This window comes from Ovis canadensis, chromosome 25 (genome assembly GCF_042477335.2).
Source record: "Ovis canadensis isolate MfBH-ARS-UI-01 breed Bighorn chromosome 25, ARS-UI_OviCan_v2, whole genome shotgun sequence".
Classification (NCBI taxonomy): domain Eukaryota; kingdom Metazoa; phylum Chordata; class Mammalia; order Artiodactyla; family Bovidae; genus Ovis; species Ovis canadensis.
In genome coordinates, this window is record NC_091269.1 from 51,282,127 (window position 1) to 51,304,912 (window position 22,786).

The window sequence follows — 22,786 nt, forward strand, 5'->3', positions numbered from 1 at the left end:
GCGTTGATATGATTGGCCGGCGAAGTTTTAGCCCTCTTTTCCTCCCTGGCTGCTTGAAGATCAGCCGCCATCATGGTGAGTCTCTCCGGACCCGTGCATCCATCCGCCGCGTATCCGCGCCATCCTCCGTCCCCTGGTTCTGACATTGGCGTTACATCCCTCCAAAGCCCAGTTACTCTTCCTTGGCCGAGTCTGGCCGGGGAGACCTGTTGCCGAGGGCCTGGGAGCCGCCGGCGAGGAGTCCGGGCTGTGTGTTGTCTACCTAGACATGCCGGACTTTCAAAAGTCCCAGGAGTGGGGGATTGCGGGAGTACCTACTGCGTTTGTCGTCCTCGTGGAGTCTAATGGGTGGGGTGGGGTGAAGAGAGAGACATCACATTTGCACTCCCATCCTGGGGTAGACGGTTTGCCAGTGAAGGCTGCCCAGGAGGTGAAGAGGGTGCCAGCAGCGCCCGGGCGAGTTGCGGCGAGTGAAACTGTCATGTGTAAGCTACAGTTACTGTCAGCCGAATGTATTCTCTTGTTTCACATGGGGGAAACGGAGGCCTCCGGGTGTGGAGCCACTTTAAGGCTTGCCATGCCTTTACTAGTTCACTCATTTGAAGGTTCACCAGTTTTTAACCCCGCTCCATCCTCGACCTATTTTTTTCCTTGATCCCGACTTGAAAGAATTGAACTTTGCTGAAGTGGATTTAGTTTGGTGTGGTTTTTTAAAACTGTAGTTGAAATAGCTATCCGTTTACTCTGAGAGCTCTTACCGGTTAAGTTTTTGTTTGTAGTGTAAACATGCCGAATGCCCACATTCTTCGCTAGTTACTGTGTACAAGCAGTGGGGCCGTTCAGAAGGGAATACGATTTTTGTGGGATGTAGAGTTGGTCATTCAAGAAGGGTAGTTTACCTGAAGAAAGTGCAATGCTTGTCAGACCTCTGCGGGCTGTTACAAACAGGGTGGTCTGACAATAACATTTGTAGAATCACAGCTTCACCCCGGAGGAGTGGAACTTGGGGTGATTTTTGTCTTTAAGGGTACAATGGGCAGAGTCTGGAGACATTCTTGGTCACAACTAGGAAGTGGGTATGCTACTAGACGTTCTGAAACACACGGGACAGTCCGCACAGCAAAGTAGTAGCGGGGGCAAGGCATCTGAGGTTTGAGAAACCTGGAGAGTGATTTCTGTAACAAAATGAAGTAGCCTTTACAGATTGAGTGTGTGGCTGTTGAGCATGTATTCTTGGTACTGTTTTTGTGTTGGGGTGACTTGTAAGTTAGGCAGTTTGCTAGTGTGTTAGGAGGAGATGGGAATTGGTGCCTTTTTCCCCCCTTTTATTCATGGTTTCCTGGCACTAACGCGTATGACTATGTTTTAAATTAACCGTTCACAGATAGTGGCTATTGATGTGGGCCTTGCATTTCTAGATCTTGGAAAATCACAGTAGGGTCAGGAAAAGATTGACTAGTTATTACAACTATTATTATTAAAATGAGCGTTATGTTTTCAGAACGACACAGTAACTATCCGGACTAGGAAGTTCATGACCAACCGACTGCTTCAGCGGAAACAAATGGTAAGGAAGGGTACATCAGTGTTTGGTTGCTCAGTTTAGAAGATGTGTTTCCTTATAATATACACTAAACTTGATAATTTCTTCGTAGGTCATCGATGTTCTTCACCCTGGAAAGGCAACAGTACCTAAAACAGAAATTCGGGAAAAACTGGCCAAAATGTACAAGACCACACCAGATGTTATCTTTGTATTTGGATTCAGAACTCATTTTGGTGGTGGCAAGACAACTGGCTTCGGCATGATTTACGATTCCTTGGATTACGCGAAGAAGAATGAGCCCAAACATAGGCTTGCAAGAGTAGGTGTCCTCGTTTGTTCAGTCGCTGCTGGAGACTTTTTTAATGGCATTGTATTGTGGGTGCAGCAGAATGAGCAAGAGCAAGCAGTCTGGGGGGATAACACTAAACTCTTGAGTGGTTGGCAGAAAAGGTTCTTTGATAAAACGCACAGATAGAGTGTGGAGTTCAGATGGTGTCTGCAGGATTTAAGGAGGTGCCTTTTCAGCTGGGTCTGGAAGAGTAGGTGAAGTGCTCCTGGAGGTGGGAACTGGCTGGCAGTAGAGGGATGGGTTTAGAAACCATAGGTTGGCCCTACTTGAAGTGAAATCTTTATTCCCAAATGTCTTAGAGTTTGCACTTAGCTTCGTAGCTTAGGTTCATTGAGCAAGGAGCCATGAAAAGTTGCGGGTGATTTCCTGAGTATCAGGTGCATAGTGAACTACAGTGGATCCTTGAAGAACACTGGTTTGAACGTCCACTTACATGCAGATGTTTTTTTCAGTCGTGAAGTCTATAGTGCGGTGATCTAAGGTTGGTTGAATACATGGTGGCAAAAGAAAGCGGATGTGGAGGGCCAGGCCAGCCATACATTCTGCTGAGCTACTTGACTCTGTCGAGATTTGATGTGCTTATTCCTGGAGTTGGATGAGCTGATGTTTGCAAGTCATATGTTCATATGTACACCTTTTTCCTTCAGCATGGCCTGTATGAGAAGAAAAAGACCTCAAGAAAACAGCGAAAGGAACGCAAGAACAGAATGAAGAAAGTCAGGGGGACTGCAAAGGCCAACGTTGGTGCTGGCAAAAAGGTATAGTCTATCGAGGAAAATACAGAAATGTTTCAGGTTTTTAGTTTGTAGAAAAGTGGGGTTTTGTTTTCTTAATAACCTTTCTTAATGTTTCTTCTTTTCCCACTTCTTCTGGATTACAGAAGGTAACCTGTTTTGAGAAGCCACGTAACGTAGTATCTTAACACCTCAGTAGAGTAGCTTTGCCCACCCCTTAGCTCACAGATTAGCACAGCACAGGGCCACATCGGTTCAGTGATCCTGGTGGGTGCCTTGCAAGTTTTACCAGAAAAGTTTTCACTTTACTGCTAATTGCAAAGGTTTGTAAAGAGGGAGCGGATCTCGGTTCCCAACACTGACGGCCTTAAAATTGGCAGCTGATTGAGGAAGCAGCTGAATCGATGTGGTCCGTGTTTTCCTGGCACACTGGAGAGGCAGCATGGTTTTCCCTTGCTTTCCTCTCCAGTTAGTCAGGACTTGAGTGATTTTAATTCTCAGCTTTTTACCAGCTTGGCTAGCTAATTGTAAGTAGTTGAATGGAATTAAGGTGTTGGGTTGTCAAATTAACAAATAATTAAGTGTTCTGTGAACTTTTTTTTTTTTTTTTGCCTTTTCCCTCTACTTTCTTGGAATTCTTGTTCATCAGAAATGAAGTGTCTAGCAGGTACTGAGATTGTGAGCACGGTGTGGGGATGGATGCATCACCTTCACTGAATTTGCTTTGATGCTTTGCATGTTGGCTTCCAGAGGAGAGTTTTGTAGCAGAGTCTGTTATATAACAAACACTACTCCTATGGTTTAAAATAGTATATTGTGAGCAAGGGAGAGAAACTTTAAATCACGTTTATTTTGGAAACTCAGAAATGCATGTTAAGTTGTGAAGTGTCCCAGTGGAGGAAGGTGGCCCCTTTTAATTGGCACTTGCTGTGTTCCAGAGCACCACATACCCAGGAAATGAATGGCTTTACTTCATTAACAAGGGATTGGGAAGGGTTCTCTGATCCAGTCATGAGCAATGTCTCTCTTGGAGACTGGTTGATTGACTGGCAGCTTGATAAACTGGCCCAGAAAATCTGGCAAAGCCTCTGTCTCAGTGCACCCACTCAAAGCTGCCTTTCACCATCTCTCTACTGTCTCATTGCTTATCAGCTTTCTACCTGATGCCCCCTTTTTTTAATTGAAAAATTTGATAATGGAGTATTCACATCAAAACCTTTGATAAGCTTTTGCCATAGACGCTTAAATATATTTGTACCGTGAGCAGCCTAAACATGTAACATGAACAGTGGCCTGAGAGTGGACTGGGGCTGCAGGGTTTGAAACAGTGGTGGTCACAGCCCTGTGTGTTTCCCTGTGTGACTCCCTGCAGAGTGGGCAGGACACCTGGTGTGCGCCCTCAGGCTCTGACCACTTCCTGGTGCTGAGGAGCTGTAGTGGACGACTGCAGAGGAACTGCTTGCTGCTTAGAGCTGCTCCCTGTTTGTGAGGCTTACTAAACCTGTTGACAAATTCCAGAAGTTGAAAAGCAGTCAATATTTGTGTACTGATCTAGATCTGAAGAATGTTTTTACGTTTTGTTTTCTTCATTCAGCCACGTGTTAGTGCTCAGTGGTGACAATGTGCAGAAAGTCAGGCATCCTAATTGTTCTTTTTAACTTAATTTTTGTTCACATGTTGGAATTACATCTTTTGGGTGCTGTAGAGTTTTACATTAAAAGGATAGTCTTTTGTTTGAGTAGCGATTGAACTATTTTTATATCAGCTAAATTCTGTCTCTTAAGATACTAATTTGCTACTTTTGTTGATTGTGAATAGTGGCTTTTAAATTACTGAACCTGAGACAGGTCTTAAAGACTTGCTTGATCCTTTAGAGCTCTCCCTTTGGTTAAATTAGACTTCAGTCTGGGATGATTCTCAAGTCTGTTGATGGTGCTAACATGCCCAGCATGGTGTTGCTGAGCAGAGCAGAGGGGCTGAGGCTTCTAAAGTGGGCATTGGTAGCCTAAGAACCATAGAAATCGGGCAGGGTGTTCTCAAAATTGGGGAGAATAAAATCAATTAGTGCATCTTGGGAGTGCTCTATATACAATTGCAAAGAATAAAACAATCATCATTAAGGTACCTGATTGCATGCAGATTATTTAGGAGTTTGCAAAGGGACTATTAACGAAATGTTTCTTTTCCCTCTTCCCTCCTTTCTCCCTCCCCTGCCACTATTCAGTGAGCTGGAGATTGGACAACAGGTATTCAAGCTTTTCGTTTAGATTGTTAGATTTTTTGGTTGACAGCATTAAAGCATGTGAAATGATTTAGAAGCATATTTACAGTTGCTGTCAAGAGTTGTGCCTTTTAAAAACTAGCAGTGTCATGGTTTTGTTTTCAGCACTTGTTTTTTGTCTCATCCCTAACTGGAATGTTTTTTATGTCTTCGTGCTTACATTGTGTTGAGATTACACAGACTTACTATGGACTAGGTTACTAATGTTCGTTCTGCATGAGTGCCATTAAGTTTGCAGTTTGTTGAAGACTCTGTACTGTTAATTTTAAAGACTTTTAAAGGTAGTTGCTAACTAATTTCTTTTTTCTTTGCTTCACAGAAGGAGTAAAGATTCTGCAGTGACTGTATCTGTGGTGATTGTGCAGACTTTTCATGAAAGAGAAAATAAACTAAGACCTTTTACATGTCTGGCTGTTTGGAGTATATTTGAAGTTTCCTGGGAGTGTTGTAAATTGGTTTGCTATTTAACAGAATTAAACAGCCCAAGATCACATGTTCCATTAAGCATTCAGTGAAAACTTGCCACGATTGGGGTGGTATGTGTCCTTTCCTTTACTAGCACAAAGATGTGAGTGTGTAGAGTATCTGTAGCATGGGGGCATGTAGGGCCAGTCCAGTGTGCCGTGTTAATACTTGGTATTGTAGTGGTCAGTCTCTGAAAGAGACATTTGAAACCTGAATTCCTTTTTGGTCTTACTAAAACCCTACTTTGTTAAGGAGAAAAAAATGTGCTGGCTGTGATAAAAATGAAAGTTACTAGGTTGCATTCTCATTATTTACCCTGGAACAAATAGGATCTGACAAAATCATTAGTCTATCACAGGTTTGTGCTTATGTGATAAATGGGTATTCTGTTGTGGGTGGAGAATTTGGAAAAGGCTCTAAAGTGGTGAATATTTGTGTAGTGTGTAGTTGCTTGGTAAGTCTGACTGTGCATGGGTTTTATGAGGTATGGAGGATTATCTGGTGCTGCTTTTTCTTGGCCAGATGCTGATTCTCAGATTGGCTTTTTCGGGCTGAACTGGCTTGCTGGTCAGTTGTGTGGGGGTGGCGGGCTTGAGGGTGCATGAGTTGGGAGAGCTTGAGTGTTCAGTGGGGACAGAAGAGACGCTGATAGTTTGGGTTTTTCTGTATCATTCATTCTTTCCCGCAGTTGGTGTGATTGGTTTGTGCATGTAGGGGTCAAGCTTATAAATGCCATTAGGAACTATGTCAGTGGATGGAAAGCTCCAGAGAGGCTTCAGGAAGCAATAGCGGACTGCTTGGTTGGTTGGTTGCTTTGATGGGGGAGCCAGGAGAAGTAAGAATTGACAGCAGAAAGCATCTAAGGGTTGCAGGAAGGAATGATATTTTGAAGAGAGCATGCTGGGAAGCCTTGACTTGAAGGAGCTATATGCAGGGAGGGCAGGGATGTGACTAGGTAGGTGAGGGGCCTGAGGCCTAGGGTACAGAGGGCAGGGTGGGTGTAGTTCATTTGTAGTTAACACTGAGGCTAGATATTTGGGTTTGTGGAATTCATGGCCCTGTGGGTTCCCTTACTAGGAAATCTGCTTTGTGTTCCCTTAATAGGACCAGGAAATAAGATCTGATGGCCTACTTGTAGGAAGAGTAGAGAAATGGGGGATTTAGGCTTTAACCAAAATGGCTAATGGGTGGTGTGGAATCTCGGGGGGATTTGAGGTGGGTGGCAGTTTTCAGTGAGCAGTGCATGGGGCCCAGAAGAGGTCATCTAAGCCTGGGGAAGGTGCAGTTTTTCCCACTACTGACCTGGGGTGTGGGAACAGACCCATTGGTGAGCAGGATGTAGGCAAGAAGCAGAAGATCCTGGGAGGCTCAGGACTGGGCAGAAGGTAAAGTTGGAAGCAGTGGTGGGCAGGGTTCACAGGGTGGCCCCAAGTTCCCGTCACCAAATTAAGGAACGAGGCTCAAAGCAATGGAGCAAGAACCAAAGGGAAGGAGGTGGTTTTCAGAGTAGGGTACTAGAGGCCGACGTGAAGATAGACACACTGCCGGGAACCTGACCAGGTGAGGGTTGGCATGCAAGTCCCAAGATGTGTAGGCTTTTCCATTGGGATATGCTCAGGAAGGGCAGGGTGCCGTCATTCAGCCAGGAGTCTCTGAAGGGGGTTGCATATGAAAGATCCAGATTTCTAACCTCTTGAGTTAGAGGAGTCAACAGCAGGCCCAGCCTTCTGGATGGTGACAGCTGGCAAAAGTTGGGCGGTGGGCTGTGTGCCTCCGGGGAGATGCTCTGTTCTCCCTGTGGCCTCTGCTCCTGCAGCTGGCCTCAGCCCACCTGCCCTCTGTTCCCATGTCCCATCTGCGTGCAGCTTAGCCTTCGAGCTAGTCCAGCTGGGTGGGCAAGTTGCCTGGTCCCCTGATTGGGTTAGCTTCTCTATATTGGGGCCCTCCAAGAGAGCATTAGCTTCCCAGGTGGCACCAGTGATGAGTCCCCTGCAAGGCAGGAGACGCCGCTTTGATCTCTGGGTCAGGAAGATCCTTTGGAGGAGCAAATAGCAATCCACTTCAGTATTCCTGCCTGGGAAAGCCCATGGACAGAGGAGCCTGGTGGGGTAAAGTCCATGAGGCTGCAAAGAGTTGGACACGACTGAGCGTGGATGCAGTGTGTGCTCTGCTGACTTGACACAAGGCCGTTGTGAATCTCAAATGATAAAAGCATCTCATATGAGAACAGTTTGGAAACTGAAGTGCTGAACAACTGTGCCAGAAAGGACGCGCTTTAAGTTGTGCACAATTGTGTGCAATTCGAGGGTTCTTAAGAGACTGAGCTCTTTGTCGGCTCTGATAGTAACCAGATCAAATTCTGCTGTCAACAGGCTTTGAAAGAGCCTCCATGAAAACACAAAGTCGACTTTACTGATCAGCAATGAGGGAGGGCACATCCCTTCCGTTCGCTTGTCACTTGTGAGGCTTGTGTCATGAGGAGAGCTAGAAAGAGCCTGGTGAGAAGAGCATAGGACCGCACCCTTTCTTTCCACTTGTAGCTGCAGGTGCCCAGGTGGTAGTTCAGTTGCTTAGTCTGTCCGACTCTGCGACCCCATGGCCTTCCCTGTCCTTCACTGTCTCCCAGAGCTTGCTCAAACTCAAGTCCATTGAGTTCGTGATGCCATCCAGCCATCTCGTCCTCTGTCGTCCCTTTCTCCTGCCTTCAGTATTTCCCAACATCAAGGTCTTCCAATAAATTGGCTTTTTGCATCAGGTGGTATTGGAGCTTCAGCATCAGTCCTTCCAATGAATATTCAGGATTGATTTCCTTTAGGATTGACTGGTTTGATCTTGCAGTCCAAGGGACTCTCAAAAGAGTCTTCGTCAACACCACAATTCAAAAGTATCAATTCTCATTTGTGCCCAGGTAATCAGCTTCTAACTGCTGTGCGCTCTTCCAAAGAAAAGATCAAACGGCAGGTTGATGATTTTGGGCTCTCCTGAAAGATAGCATCTTGACAAACCACACTTTTGGAGCTGAGTTAGGTACTGTATGAACAGTTCTTTAGTCTGTACAATAGAAGAGGCAGGTCTCACTAGACCCATGTTGGAGAGGGTTTCGAGTGGGTAGGCAACTTTGAGCTCAGTGATGGGGTGGGATTAGAATGCAGTTGACTGACTGGAGATTTTATTGTGCATTTCTGCGCATGCGAGCCGTGCTGTGCTCAGTCGTGTGCGACTCTGCAACTCCATGGACTAGCCCACCAGGCTCCCCTGTCCGTGGGATTCTCCAGGTAAGAATGCTGGAGTCGGTTGCCATTTTCTACTGCAGGGGATCTTCCCAACTCAGGGGTCAAACCCGTGTCTTCTGCATTGACAGGTGGATTCTTTACAACTGCACCACCTGGGAAGCCCGCAGGACTGCCTGTTACGTACTCTATGTGTCTAACTCTTATTTGTAGTTAGAGTGCCTGTTGCCAGGAGTGTATTGAGCAGTCATTGATGGCCAATCGAGTCTCCCATTTACTGACCTGCTGTGCAGAGTCCTCCTTGTTCTGGTAGCTGGGGAGATGCTGGAGAAGCTGTCCCTGCCCACAGAGCTCAAAGGGGCTTAAGCCGCTTACCCCGAGGCTCGTGGCCAGGTTTCTGTTCCTGGCCGTTGAAGCCGCAGACTAATTAAGTCACGTGATGGGAACCCAAAAAGGCAAGAAGTCTCCCGAGAGTAAAACCTAGGGCAAGAGGTGGTGGTCTGGGCATATGGGAGCAGGTGTCTCACAGGAAGGCTGTGAAAGTGGAGGAGGGTCACACAGCAGTCATCTTGCAGAAGAGGGGATGAGACTGGAGAGAGTGGGGGCGCAGAGCAGGCAGGCTTTGTCGTCCTCACTGAGATGGCCCTGTGGTGACTGGGGGCTTCCAGCAGGGTGTTGCCCGGTGCATTGCTGGTAGAAATTCTGTTTCAAAAATAGACTTCAGGTTGGCTGCCAGAGTACAGAGGTGTGACACTTGATTGATTTATGCTGGCAAAGTAGAGGTGTTCCTGGGTTCTGGAGCCCTATAGTGTGAGCCAAGGGGGTAAACACACCTTACTTTCCTTTGTCCATTCCTTCCCACTCACCCTTGAACTTCCTTTCCTATATGCTAGACTTTGTGGAAGTTGTACCCATAGAACAAGTGTCTGTAGTCTGGTTGAGGATCAGTGCACAAGGGAGCTTCTGGTGGGAAATGAGGTCAGCAGGGAAGAGGTCAGGGAGGAACCTTGTATGCTGGGCTAAGGAGGTCTCATATAGTATTTTGGTTGAGTTGAAACTAGATGTTCAGCAGTGAATTGATTGCCCTTGTCATGTGCTAAATTCCTCTGCATGGAGGATACCAAAGCCCTTGGACTGCTCATTTATGTAGGAGAGGGAGCTTATACAGAAAGTTAGGTGCTGATGAGATGGTATCCAAGCGTCTAGCTTAGTGGGAAAAGAACTAGACTGGAAATCAGGAGACTTAGTTTCTGACGACTACTCAGCCTCCAGCCACCTGGGGCCCTGGAAAGACAAGAGGCTTCCCTTTCCTAGGTCTCTATTTCCCTGTGTCTAGATAAGACACAAGGGCTTGATGAGTGCTTCCCAACCTGGTACCTGGGTGCTTGTTAAAAAAGCAAATGCCCATGCCTCCTTCCTGTGTCCAGAAGTCTTGGTCACAGTGAAGGACATCTGAAGTTTTAACAGCTTCCAGGTGATGCTGCGGACAAGCTCAGTACAAAAGGTCTCTAATGTTCCTTCTGCGTCAGAATTCTGTGTCATTCTGAATTGTCTTATCATTAAGAAGCTGGCAAAGAAACAGTAATGCTACTGTTACTGCTGCTAATAAAAGTAAGAGAAGAGCTAACACTTTTGGAGCACTTCCCAAGTGCTAGTGCTGAACTGATTTCTCTCATTTGCCTTTTATAACCACTCTGTGAGGGACGTATTCATATCCTTGTTTTACAGATGAAGAGGTTGAGGCTCCAAAAGGTGAACTGTTCTGGTCAAAGTTTCACAGCCATGGGGCCACAAAAAGCCAAGTATGAGCATGCATGCGTGCAGCTTTGACAGCCTATGATACACCTGTGGGCATTACTGGAGTTTCCCAGTAAGGAGGTATAATTTGCCCTGAGTCTAGAGTGCAGAGAGGTTAGCTAGCAATTCTCCGAAGGCTACCCAGGCAGCTTCTACATCACCCTGCGGCATGTGAGAAATGCAAGTTCTCAGGCCCCAGCTGAGACACACTGAATCAGACTGTGGGGTCCACCCACCTCTGTTAACAAGTCCTCGGGGAGGTTCTGATGCAGGTTAAGGTTTGAGAGAACCCCTGAGCCAGAGAGCGAGAAGGTCGTTCCAGGATTGCAGGCTGGCCCACCACGGGCCTTCCCTTTGGTGGAAGCGAGAAGCGAGAGGTCAGAGGAGCCACGAAGACGCCCGCGAGGGGGCGCTGTGGGCTCAGGCTTGGGTGCTGCTTGCTTTGTTATGGCTGCTACCCTGGTGGAAGCGTGGAAAAAGCCTGGTGTCGCATCAACGGGAGAGGTCATTCTTTCTCCTCAGAAAAGGCCTGATGGGGCTGGCAGTCTTGTTTATAGGATTCGGCCCTCGTAGGGAAGCTGAACCTGCAGGGCCTTCTGCCGTTCACGTGTGCACAGCTGTCTACCCGTGCCGCAGTGTCTGCAGCTCTAGCATTCCTCTTGGAGCTGCCCAGCCAAGGGGCTTGTAGTTTCTTTGAGAGAAAAACCGCTTGAACCCCTGCAGCCTGATTCTAGTTCAGTGTTTTGCCTATAGGCGATGCCTCTGTCTAGTTCTTTGACACTTTGGGAGTAGAGTGCAATGCTGGGTCACAAGACCCATCTTCAGGCCTTAGCTGTACCCCAACTATATTTCGTGATCTCAGGCAAATACCCCTTTCTTCAGGCTTGAGTTTCTGGTTGTGTTACATAAAGGAGTAGTGTGGAGAAGGTGGCTTCCAGCATCTTTCTCTACATATAAAATGCTGCCCTGGGGAGTTGAGGAGGAGCTAGGCCTGTCTTATTCAAGGAGCTGGCAACGCAGGGCCGCAGCAAGCCCAGCTGCACTACATCCATCTCCTGTATCCGCTTAAGTAAGTCAGGTACTTTGTATAAGGCAGAAAGGTGGAACCTGTCAAATTGGATTTTTTTTTTTTAAGTCCAGATCTTTAGGTAAGGATTTGCCTCTGTAAATTTCTGTTCTGAAGAATGAAAGATTTACACCTTGTTCTCTCAGCTGCAGTGTGTATTTCTTCTGAAAATACTGGGGTTGTGGCAGCGTGGGCGCTTTGACGTTCTCATTAATCCGGGGGTTGGCATTCTACACCTCATGGTGACTGCACACCCAGCTGAGCTTCTCTGCCTGGGCACTTCATTTCTGGAATTGTGGTGTTTTCAGAGAGCTGTAAATGTGCTCATCTCAGAGCCAGAGGGAATTAAAGAGAGGGTCTGGTCTAGCCCTCTGCTGGTTGCCCCTGTCTATACACAGTGATGTTCAGAGCATTTGGTTAGAAATTGCCCCATCCAATGGGCAAACGCTGTCAAGCTGCAGCTCTTTGGTGGAGGAAGCTCCTTAAACAAGATACCTCTTTCCATCAGGCCTCCTTGGAGAAGGAAAGAAAGCCCTTCAGTTGATCTGGCGCCTCTGTTTTGTGTCCACGTGATTCTGCACTTTTCTCCCGTTTATGGACGAGGCCGCTGAGGCATCATCAGGTCCAGTGGCTTTCCCCAGCCCTGCAGCTCATCAGTAGTGGTGGAGGGGTGCGCATCAGGCCTCTTCCCCTTGAGCTGCTCCCCTCCTGATTGCTGCCGAGCCACGTGCTATTCAGGTACCAGTTTCTCCTCTTCTTTTTATTTTTTGAAGTATTCCACCCTCAGTTGTTCCTTTAAAAAATTTTTTTTTCCAGTTTTTGAGATATAATTGACATGTCGCATGATGTGAAAGATCTATATATCGTGAAATTGTGAAATGGTTACCACAGTAAGTCTATTTAGCATCCATCACCTCACATAGTTACAAATTTTCTTTTTTCTTGTGGTGAGGACTTAACAACAGCTCTCAAACATACAACACTATATTTGGTCCCTGTAGTCACCGTGCTGTACACCATGTGCCCAGAACTTCGAGCTGGAAGTTTGTACCCTTTGGCCACCTTCCCCCATTCTCACCCTCCTCCTGCTACTGGCAGCCGCCGCCCTGTCCTCTGTCTGAGTGAGTTTGGTTTGTTTTAGATTCCACATAAAAGTGAGATCATACAGCATTTGTCTTTCTCTCTGACTTATTTCGCTTATCATGTCCCCACGTCCGTCTATATTGTCACAAAAGGCAGGATTTCCTTTTGAAAGACTGAAGAATACTGTGTGTGTGTGTGTGTGTGTGCGTGTACGTGCGGCGTTGTTAGTCATTCATCTAGTCACGGACACTAAGTCCGTGAACAGTGCTGCGTTGAATGTGGGAGGGCAGACACCTCTTGGAGAATGATTTCATTTCCTTTGGATATATACCCAAGTTTGGAATTGCTGGGTCATATTACAGTTCTATTTTTAATTTATTTATTTTAATTTTTTGAGGAAACTCGATACTGCTTTCTATAGCAGCTGCAGCCATTACGTTCCCACCAACAGTGTACAAGGGTCCGTCTTTCTCCACATTTTTGCCAACACCTGTGTCCTTTGGTCCTTGCCATCTTCAGGGCCTTATGGTTGCCTGCTTCTGCCTGGCAGAGTGAGCAAATAGGCAGAGAGGCGCCCATTCTCCATAAAGGCCTGACCAGAAGCCACCCACAGCTCTCCATTCCTACTCTGCTGGCTGCAGCTTAGCCCTCGGCACGCCCAACCACAACGGGGGATGAGGAATGTAGGCAGCTCTATCCCAGGCAGAGGCCAGGAGAGTGGTCTGAGGGGACGTCTGCTAGTCTTTGCCACGGCAAGACGGAGGAAGTGGGTGCCCTATGGGGACCCTTCGAACAGAAGCCTTCAAGCAAATGGGATTTATTGGAGAGCTGGAGGTGTCTAACAGCCATAATGCAGACAGCGCTGATGGCTTTGCTGGGATTGGGACTAGGAGTTGTTCCAGTAAAGATCAGCTCTTCTTCCTTCCCCATCTTTTGAGTCTATTTCACTCCTTTCAGGTTGGCCTTTTCTTGCTCTTCCCTAGGGCTTTCATTTCAGCTTCCCATTCCCTTCCTTTCTAAGCATCCAACAATATTAATTCGAACCTGCCTCCCACTTAACACTTCCCAAGAATGAGACACTGACTGGCCTGGCCCAGGAGTAGGGTCCCTTCCTCATCCTTCCAGCTCGTGGAGCCTATTTTCCTCTTAACCAGGACTGAGGGAGCACTTGCTGAGAGGGAGTGAAAATAGGGGGCTGCTGACGTGTGCACAGTGGCTGCCCTTCTTACTGCTAAGACTTGCCTTCTCTCCTTGTCACTCCCAGACCACCATGTTACCACTTAAACAAGAAAACCAACGCTTTATTTTTAAAAACAAACAAAATAGCTTTATTGAGATACAGTTCACATACCAAAATCCTTTTGAAATGTACATTTCAGTGGGCTTCAGTATTTTTGCAGTTTTATAACTATTATCACCACCCACTTTTTAGACATTTTCATCATGCCAGAAAGGAACCCTGTGCCTGCTAGGAGTCTCCCCCTTTACTCCAGCCTCTACCCTTTAACCCTGGGCCACTGCTAATTTGCTTTCTGTTTCTATGCACACATGCATGCTAAGCTGCTTCAGTCGTGTCCAACTCTGTGACCCTATGGACTGTCCATGGATATCCTGTCCATGGGATTCTCCAGGCAAGAATCCTGGCGTGGGTAGCCATGCCCTTCTCCAGGGGATCTTCCTGATTCAGGGATTGAACCAGCGCCTCTTAGGCCTCCTACATTGGCAGGCAGGGTCTTTACTACTAGCATAGATTTGCTGACTTTGGACATACTCATTTCATATAAATGGAATTATATGAAATGTGATCTTTTTGTGATTATATTCTTTCACTTAGTATTTTTAAGTTTCATCTATATTTTAGTGTGTATCATTACTTCATTCCTCTAAAAAAATACAGCTTTATTGAGTTATAATTCACATAGCATGGAATTCACCGTATATAGCCCTCCATTGTTTTTAATATATTCACAGAGTTGCGCAGCACTCACCACTGTCTAATTTTAGAGCAAAGTTTCATCCATGTAGTGGCAAGCAGCAGTATAATTAATGCCTTTTAATTGTCAAATAATATTCAATTGTATGGGTATACCATATTTTGTTTATCCATTCATCAGTTGATGGACATTTGAATTTATTTCTGTATTTTTGCTGTTACGAATAATTCTATGAACACTCACATACGAATTTCTGTGTGGACATATCTTAACATCTTGAGGTGCTGCCAAACTATTTTCCACAGACACAGCACCATTTTTTGTAACTCCCAGCAATATGTGAGGGTCCTAATTTCTTCACATCCTTGCCAACACTTTTTGTCGTCTGTACTTTTGATTTTGGCCATCAAGTGAGTATGAAGTGGTTTCTCACTATGGTTTTAAGTTGCATTTGATAATCAGTGTTACTGAGCATTTTTTAATGTGCTTGTTGGCTGTTTATATGTTTTGCTTAGCAAAGCATTTAAGTCTCACTTATTTTAGAATTGGATTATTTGTCTTTTTAAAAAAATTGTAGTATAATTGATTTACAATATTGTGCTAGTTTCAGGTATACAGTCAAGTGATTCAGATATATATATATCCATTATAGATTATTTTAAAATATCAAATATAGTCCCCTCAGCTTCCCTGGTAGCTCAGCTGGTAAAGAATCCACCTGCAATGCAGGCGACCCTGGTTCAATCCCAGGGTTGGCAAGTTCCGCTGGAGAAGGGGTAGACTACCCACTCCAGGATTCTTGGGCTTCCCTCCTGTCTCAGTCGGTAAAGAATCCACCTGCAATGCAGGAGACCTGGGTTTGACCTTTGGGTTGGGAGGAAGATCCCCTGGAGGAGGGCAGAGCAACCCACTCCAGTATTCTTGCTTGGAGAATCCTCATGGACAGAGGAGCCTGGCGAGTTGCAGTCCATGGGGTCGCAAAGCGTCAGACACGACCGAGTGGCTAAGCATAGCCCAGTGCTACACAGTAAATCCTCATTTATCTGTTTTATGTATATCAGTTTGTTAATCTCATCGTCCTAATTTGTCACCCCTCCCCCCTTTGGTAATGTATTTGTTTCTGTTTTGAACACGGATTCATTTGAGTCCTGTCTTAGGTTGCATGTCATCATAACATTTGTCTTTGGTTGTCTTACCTCGCTTGGTACGATATTCTCTAGATCCATCCAAGTTGCTGCAAATGTTGTTGAGTTATAAGTGTTCTTCATATATTCTAGATATAAATCTGTTAGATATGTGGCTTGTACGTATTTTTGTCCATTCTTTGGGTTGTGTTTTCACTTTTTTGATTGTGTTCTTTAAAAGGCGAAAAGTTCTACATTTTGATGAATTCCAAATTCTATGCTTCTGTTGTATGTCTTTGATATTTAGGTAAGAAATCGTTGTCTAACCCAAGGTCGCCAAGTTGACTGGTTTCTTTTGTGAGTTGTGTAGTTTTAGTTCTAGCATTTAGGTGTGCGACGCATTTTGAGTTAATTTCTATAGATGGTGTTAGGATGGGTTCTGGCTTCCCTCTTTCCCTGCGGCTCCTCCGTTGCCCTAGCACCCGGGTTGAAAAGCCTACTTCCCCATGAACTGTACTGGCACCCTTGTGGGAAACTGGTTTTGTGTGTAGCCACTTACTGGATTTTCTGTCCTTGGAAACTGCTGTCAGGGCCCCCATGAGACTTTGAATATGACGATAATGTCTTTCTTGTATTGAACACCTACCATTTACACTGCTAGGCACATTATATGTATTCTCTTTTGTCCTTGCAATAATTCTTCAAGGTGAGTATTACTCTCCTCATGTCAGAGATAAGCAAATTGGAATTTAGGGTTTCAGCCATTTGCTGAGGGTCCTTTCGCATGCGGTGGAGCTGGGCCTTGAACTTCGGTCACTGTGGCTCCCAGGGCAGAGCCTGACCCTGTCTATGGCTCTGTTCCCAGGAGACCCCATCCAATTTAGGTGTCCTTTCTGGGGTTCTTTGAGGCCATGACTAGTCAGGTATATGTATGGCAACATCATGGCCTGAAACCTGAATGTAGATTATATGATTTCACAGTGTACTTTGGAATTTTTTTTAAATTAATTATTTTTAAAATTTTTTATTTTTACTTTATTTTACTTTACAATACTGTATTGGCTTTGCCATACATTGACATGAATCCACCACGGGTGTACATGCGTTCCCAAACATGAACCCCCCTCCCGCCTCCCTCCCCATAACATCTCTCTGGGTCATCACCGTGCACCAGCCCCAAGCATGCTGTATCCTGCATTGGACATAGACTGGTGATTCGATTCTTACATGGTAGTATACATGTTTCAGTGCCATTCTCCCAAATCATCCCACCCTCTCCCTCTCCCTCTGAGTCCAAAAGTCCGTTATACACATCTGTGTCTTTTTTGGAATTTTTTTTTTTAAAGCAAATTTTTGCCTCCAGCGGCTACTGTAGAAATTGGGCACCTAAAGTGAAGGAATGGTGGGTGGGTCCTATCCTGCCCTGTTGGGCCACTCCTGGGGGTTACGTTATTTTAGAAGCCATGAAGTACATGGCTTTAAGAAAAGAGTATCAAGATGGTGACTTGCCTTCAGATAATGGCCTATGAAGTAAAGGTTGAAGGTATTTAACTGGGAAATGAATGGAGACAGTTGCTGTCGACTCGAGGGCTGTCATGTGGGAAAGGGTGCGACTTGTGCCAAGCACGGTAACGCAGTTGGCTGGACAGGAGGGAGCTTTAGAGCTCAGAACCTATGGGAGCTGGCAGGGCTACCCTGTGCAGGCGTGAGCTCTTGCCGCTGGTGGTGTACAGGCAGAGCCTAGTGCTCGCCTTGTGGGATGGTTCTAGAGGCTCTTGGGGACTTCTGTCAGGTGTAGGCCTGTGGGACTTTTTTAAGGCTTCTTTTGACCCCCAAAGCTTATGTGTCATGGCTTCTGGTTTTACAGGGACTTCCTGTCTGTGCATCTGGGATTGCTCCCAGCTCAGATCTGTCATGCCTCACTGATCCCGAGGGCTAAATTTGGAATTTAATAACAACACTTTGGATTTATGTAGCCTGTTTCCTTGGAGGCACTTCATCTGTTATCCCATTAATTCTCATAACATCCCTGAGCGGAAAGTGAGGGAGGGCAAGAGAGGAGAAGGAATCTCTCTGACTTCTGCACAACCTGAAGGTGAGAGGAGGTGGTGGGATTAGGAGCTAGCCAGGCCCCTCCAGCTCCCCACCCATCCCCTTACCCTCACACACAGAGAAGCAGTTGCCCACTGGATAAAGGGTGTGTCTGCCCAGTAGGAAGCTCAGGTCTTGGGCATAGTATGTTGGTGATATGATTCCACAGAAAGTTTAAGACATCTCTATGATGCATATAGCTCCAGGTCAACTCTGTCGTGTGTGGGAGTAGATGTGTATGGAGGAGAGCAATGAAATTTGAGCCCCAAGGAGAAGGGAAAGACCAGTGTCCATCGTGTCCACCACTAACTTCTAGTGGCGGGGGTGGTAGGGGGGCCAGGCAGAGGCAGCAGGCTGGCTTCCTGGGGGAGGACATTGGAGCCAAGTTTGAAGAGTCTTGGAGAGAACTTTGGATTTACAGTCTGGAGCTCAGAGTTTGAGTGGTTTTCCTACAACTAGCCATGTAATGTGGGTAAAGTCCTTACCTCGCTGGTGCACTTTCCCAGGGGAGGCCTTGCCTTGGGTGCTCTTTAAGTTTCTGACCCTGTGAGCTGAGTGCTGTTGCAGGGATGGGTAAAGAGTCTGGGCATGCAGAGGAGGACCTGGGGACTAGCTTAGGAGGAGGTGCTGGAACTGCTGTAAACGTTGAGCAGGGATGGAGGGAAGAGGACCCCGGCTAAAGGTGTCTGCTTGGGCAAAGTCCTTTTCACTCCAGACCATGCTGCTTGTCACCCCTGCCTCTGTTCATACTCTCATGGGCATCTGGCTTCTCCATTCCTCCCAAGCTCTTTCCCTTTAAGCCCTGGCATTCTGTTTCAGGCTGGCCCTCAGTAAGTGTCCCAGCCTGCAGTGGGGACACTCCTGGCTGGACTCTGAGTGCTGCTAGTCTTCCCTGGCACCAGGCAGGAGAGGGCATGGGAACCTAAGGCCACAGACTGGAGACTGCTGCAGCTGGAAGGTCCCTTGAAAATCGTCTGGTGCTGTACTCCCCGTCACCTTTTGGTAGATGAGGGAATTGGGGCTTGGAGTTGCAAGCCCTGGGAGAGAGCAGAACAGGTGCCAAGACCCGAGGCAATAGAAAGCAGATGGATTTGTGGAAGGTGAAAGAGTCAGGACTGCGAGTGTTTGAGAAATAAGGCCGAGGGGTGGGCAGGGCCAGGCCACCGCAGGACGATGTTAAGCAGAGGAGCGGTTCCTCTCGCAAAGGGCACTGGCCGGAAACCAAGCCCCGTTTTCCCTGCATCCCCTGTGCCTTGGAGGCCTTGCCCACTGGTGGCGCACCCAAGGCAGGGCCCAACTTCTCCTCTCACCTCCACAGTCCAGACTTCAGTGTTTCCTCTCTTGTGAGAACTTGCTCAGCAGGCACTTAGTTGAGCAGTTACTGTATGCCAAGCCCTGTGAGAGGTACTGAGGGTCTAAGGATGACTAAACATGGTACCTGCCCTCAGTGGCCTGGCGTGGCCACTGCCGAAGAGGTTGGGCCCATGCTGTCTGGATACTGTCACCCAGCCCCCCAGCACACCCAGAGTTCTGTCTAATCTACTTTCCCAAGGAGCAAACCCAGGGGCCAGGAGCCCTCCAGAATCTTGCTTTCCTTAATGAAGTCCTAATTTGCCCCTAATGGGCGACAGGTGCTTGCTTGACACTGGTGAGCCATGACGAGCGGGCTGCTGGGGTACCCTTGGCTTCGACTCTCTGAGCCTGTGGGGGCAGCGGGGCCCTGGGCCCAGTACAGTGCAGGGGTCCCCACAGGAAAGAATCCTTTGGTGATGAACATTGTGTCTGCAGAAACTAATGGCCCAGCCTCCTATTCAGTTTATGTAAAATAAAACAGGCCATATGCTGCTGCTTTCAGAGTTTGGGTGTTTAAATTAAATGTTGTTTAATGAATATTCAAACCCATTTGCTCCAAAGTTGCGCTCAATGTGGTGGCGGCTTTCATCCCCACTCCTTCCTTGCAGCCGCCTCCCTCCTCCAATACCCAGGGTATTAAACCATTAGAACGGGGTGTGAACATCCAGGCATCTGCCTTCCAACGGAAAGTTGGATATTAAAATGCTGGAGCAGATGACAGTATAAATAAAGACATACAGTGAGAGGCTCGTCTGGTTATTTTTTTGTTTGGTAATTAAGACTGAGGAGGTTTTGACTTAAGTTCTGTCTTACTGAGAAACAGAGCTGGCTGGCCAAGAACTCTCCATGTCTTTCCTTTGCCCATCAGCCCAGAGGGTCTTCCACACTGGCCTCTGTGTAACTGGTTTATTGACGAGTGTCGACTTGGTGGCACAGAGAAGTAAAATGGTTTATTTTCTTCCAGTCACTGCTTTCTGTTGAACTCTGTCAAATGACCCTTAACATCTGCTGGAGTGGAGTCCTTAGTTTTATGGTCGTTTATAGTCCAGGCTCTGGGTCGGGAATAGCCCCTGGAAGAGGGCATGGCAACCCACTACAGTATTCTTGCCTGGAGAATCCCAGGGACAGAGGAGCCTGGCGGGCTGCAGTGCATAAGGTCACAAAGAGTTGAACACGACCGAAGCAACTTAGCACACACAGTCCAGGCTAGTTCACTCCTGGCTCACCTCTGGATAGAACCTCTCCTCTTGGCCTGCACACCAGACCCAACTCGGATGATTGAAGTGAGGAGGGGGTAGTATTTGCTCTCACTATTCCTCCAGCTCTAGAGCCTTGGGTCTCACTCCTTCAAATTCAAGGGCAGGGACCATGCGCTGCGGAGGCAGGATGTCCTAGGGGAGCAGTCCCCAGGGTGGTGGGAGGTATCTACTTTGGCTTGCTGCTGTGGCTGACCTGGTGGTCTCTGTGTCAGTGGGGAGCTGGAGTCCCTGGGGGCAGAGTCTGTCTCATTCCAGCACCATCCATCTCTGAAGATGCCCTTAGGAGATGCCCTTCTCTGAGGCCATGACATCCTGTTGCACACATTTAGAGTGAGGGTTTGTGTATGACTGGAACCATTTTCAGAGCATCATGAGGGTTCCCATCCTTCTCTCCTACCCCGCAAGACACCCCCCAGCCTGGAGAGCTCCAATGCCTCTATCACCTCCACATGGAGACCTCCAAGCCTCTGTCAGCAGCCCTGAGCTCTCTTTGTGGCTCTTTCCACTGGGACATCCCACTAAATTTCATATGCTCATTTTCAACTTCCTCATCTCTTCTCACCTCCACAGTCCAAACCAGTGTTTTCTCTGTTGTGAGAACTTCCTCAACAGGCGCTTAGTTGAGCAGCTACTGTATGCCAAGCCCTGTGATAGGTACTGAGGATCCAAGGATGGCTAAAAATGCTCCCTGCCCTCAAGGAGCTCTTGGCTCAGTGGGGTCCATGGACCTAAGGGAGAGACTCTCAGTATGAAAAGGTAAGAGCTAAGGATGGAGGTGGAGAGCTCTTAGAGGTATTTCACTAACCTCTAAGCATGTGGGCACTCAGGCTTTCTGGAGGGGATGACCTTTAAGCTCAGTCTTGAATTGTAATAACTAGCAGGGTAGGAAATGTAAGAAGGACATCCCGAGGAAAGGAAATAGCAAGAAGAAAGAGATGGAGACATGGAAGAGCTGTTCTGTGTTCCTGGCGTCTAATACACAGGGTAGGGAGTGGTAAGAGGTGGCTGTTTCCTGTGTCTGTTTCTGGCCTATTTCTCCTCCCAGTCCTCCTCTTGCTAAGAGTCGTGGCTGACACCTCTTCAGCAAGCCTTCGGCCCTGCAGCCTGTCTCACCACAGGGTGAGTGAGGGAGTGAAGTGGCTGATCACATCCTGCTTTGGTGCCATGCCACCAGTAGGTAAGTCTGGTGCTGTCTCTCCTGGGGGAGGTGGCCTGGTGGAACCATATGAAGGTGGGAAGCTATCCTCGGGCCAGACCTGCTCCTTCACCCTGGCCTTCCTTTGGGCTCAGCTCCTGGTCTGAATTCTGACTCTCCTTCATTCATGACTTCATTTGCATTTTTTTAGGCTCTGACTTTCTTTTAGAACCTGCTTCCCAGATTCGATCTGATCTCTCAGAGTAGGCAAGCTAGGTAGATCCACCTCTCTTGGTATCGCACATGCCCAGACCTCAGAGAAAAGGACCCGCCTGTGGACCCCAAGGTATTCTTACAGATCCCCACCTGACCCGGATCCCACAGCTCCTGTTGTCTAGGAGGACTGGCATCTTCTAGGTGAGGTCAGCCTGGAGACTTTCTTCCCTGCCCTGACTGTGTGTGCCTGTGCATATAAATGCATGTCTGTGCCTGTCTGTGTTGAGAGGGATTGGCAGGGAGCCAATGTCCCAGCTGAGAATCTGTTTCTGGAACTCGGAGGAAACTGGACATCCCTTCCACTGGCCTGGGCTCCCAGTCATCGATAAGTGCGTTATCTGTGATAGGAGTATTGCATTTTGGGGGTGGAAGCCCTAGTCCCAAGCCCATGCCTAGGCCCCTGACTCTCCCAGGTGGCAAGTGTGGACTCCAGTGCCTTTTCCTGGTAATCAGAGCCAAACAATTCAGGAGCTGAATGTGCTATAAGGAACCTGTTCATTTGTTCCTTCTTGCTTACAATTTGTGTCAGAGCTTGGGCTGGGAATTGGGGGGTAGCGGGACAAATAAGACATGGCTCCTGCTCTCAGGGCTTCATAGCACGCTGCAGGCTGGGGGAGAGCATTCTGCGCTGTGTGTGTTTAGTGGTCCTGGGCATCAGGGATAGCCACCTCCACAGGATGAAGGGGCTGATGTTCGTCAGGCCCTTACCTTGCACCTGCCTCAGGACTGACCTCTCGATTATTTCACTTCATCCTCATAACTGCCTGATGAGATCAGTACTATTCCATCAGAAGAAATAGGCTTAGGGAGGGCAAGCAAAGTGTCTGAGGTCACACAGGGACAGCCTTTGAGGTTGGGCAGCCCCTTTCTAGAGATCCCACTCGATTCCTGATGGCTCCCAGTCTCCTTGTGGGGCAAGGTGCTGAACTGCGTTTACCTGATGGAGTTAGTGATTTGCTGTTCCATTGGGCAGAGGCTCCCTGCCCTGGCTTTTGGAGGTCCACAGAGCCCTTCTAAATGCCTAGAGACAAAAAGAAGTAGTTCCAGGGAAGGAATTCCCTGG

General features: G+C 47.4%; 1 protein-coding gene across 3 annotated transcripts; it reads left to right on the forward strand.

Moving 5' to 3' along the window:
• Nucleotides 1-33: 33 nt before the first annotated feature.
• On the forward strand, nucleotides 34-5,318 carry RPS24 (ribosomal protein S24). 3 transcript variants are annotated; one of them, XM_070289504.1, is made up of 6 exons: nucleotides 34-1,567; nucleotides 1,656-1,865; nucleotides 2,543-2,653; nucleotides 3,279-3,296; nucleotides 4,854-4,875; nucleotides 5,230-5,318. In XM_070289504.1, exons 1-4 carry the CDS (start codon nucleotides 1,535-1,537, stop codon nucleotides 3,282-3,284), a joined length of 360 nt encoding a protein of 119 aa, XP_070145605.1. In that variant the 5' UTR covers nucleotides 34-1,534; the 3' UTR covers nucleotides 3,285-3,296; nucleotides 4,854-4,875; nucleotides 5,230-5,318. The 3 variants fall into 3 exon arrangements, with proteins under 3 accessions (XP_070145605.1, XP_070145606.1, XP_070145604.1); XM_070289505.1 differs by lacking the exon at nucleotides 3,279-3,296; XM_070289503.1 differs by lacking the exons at nucleotides 3,279-3,296; nucleotides 4,854-4,875.
• The last annotated feature ends 17,468 nt before the right edge of the window (nucleotides 5,319-22,786 follow it).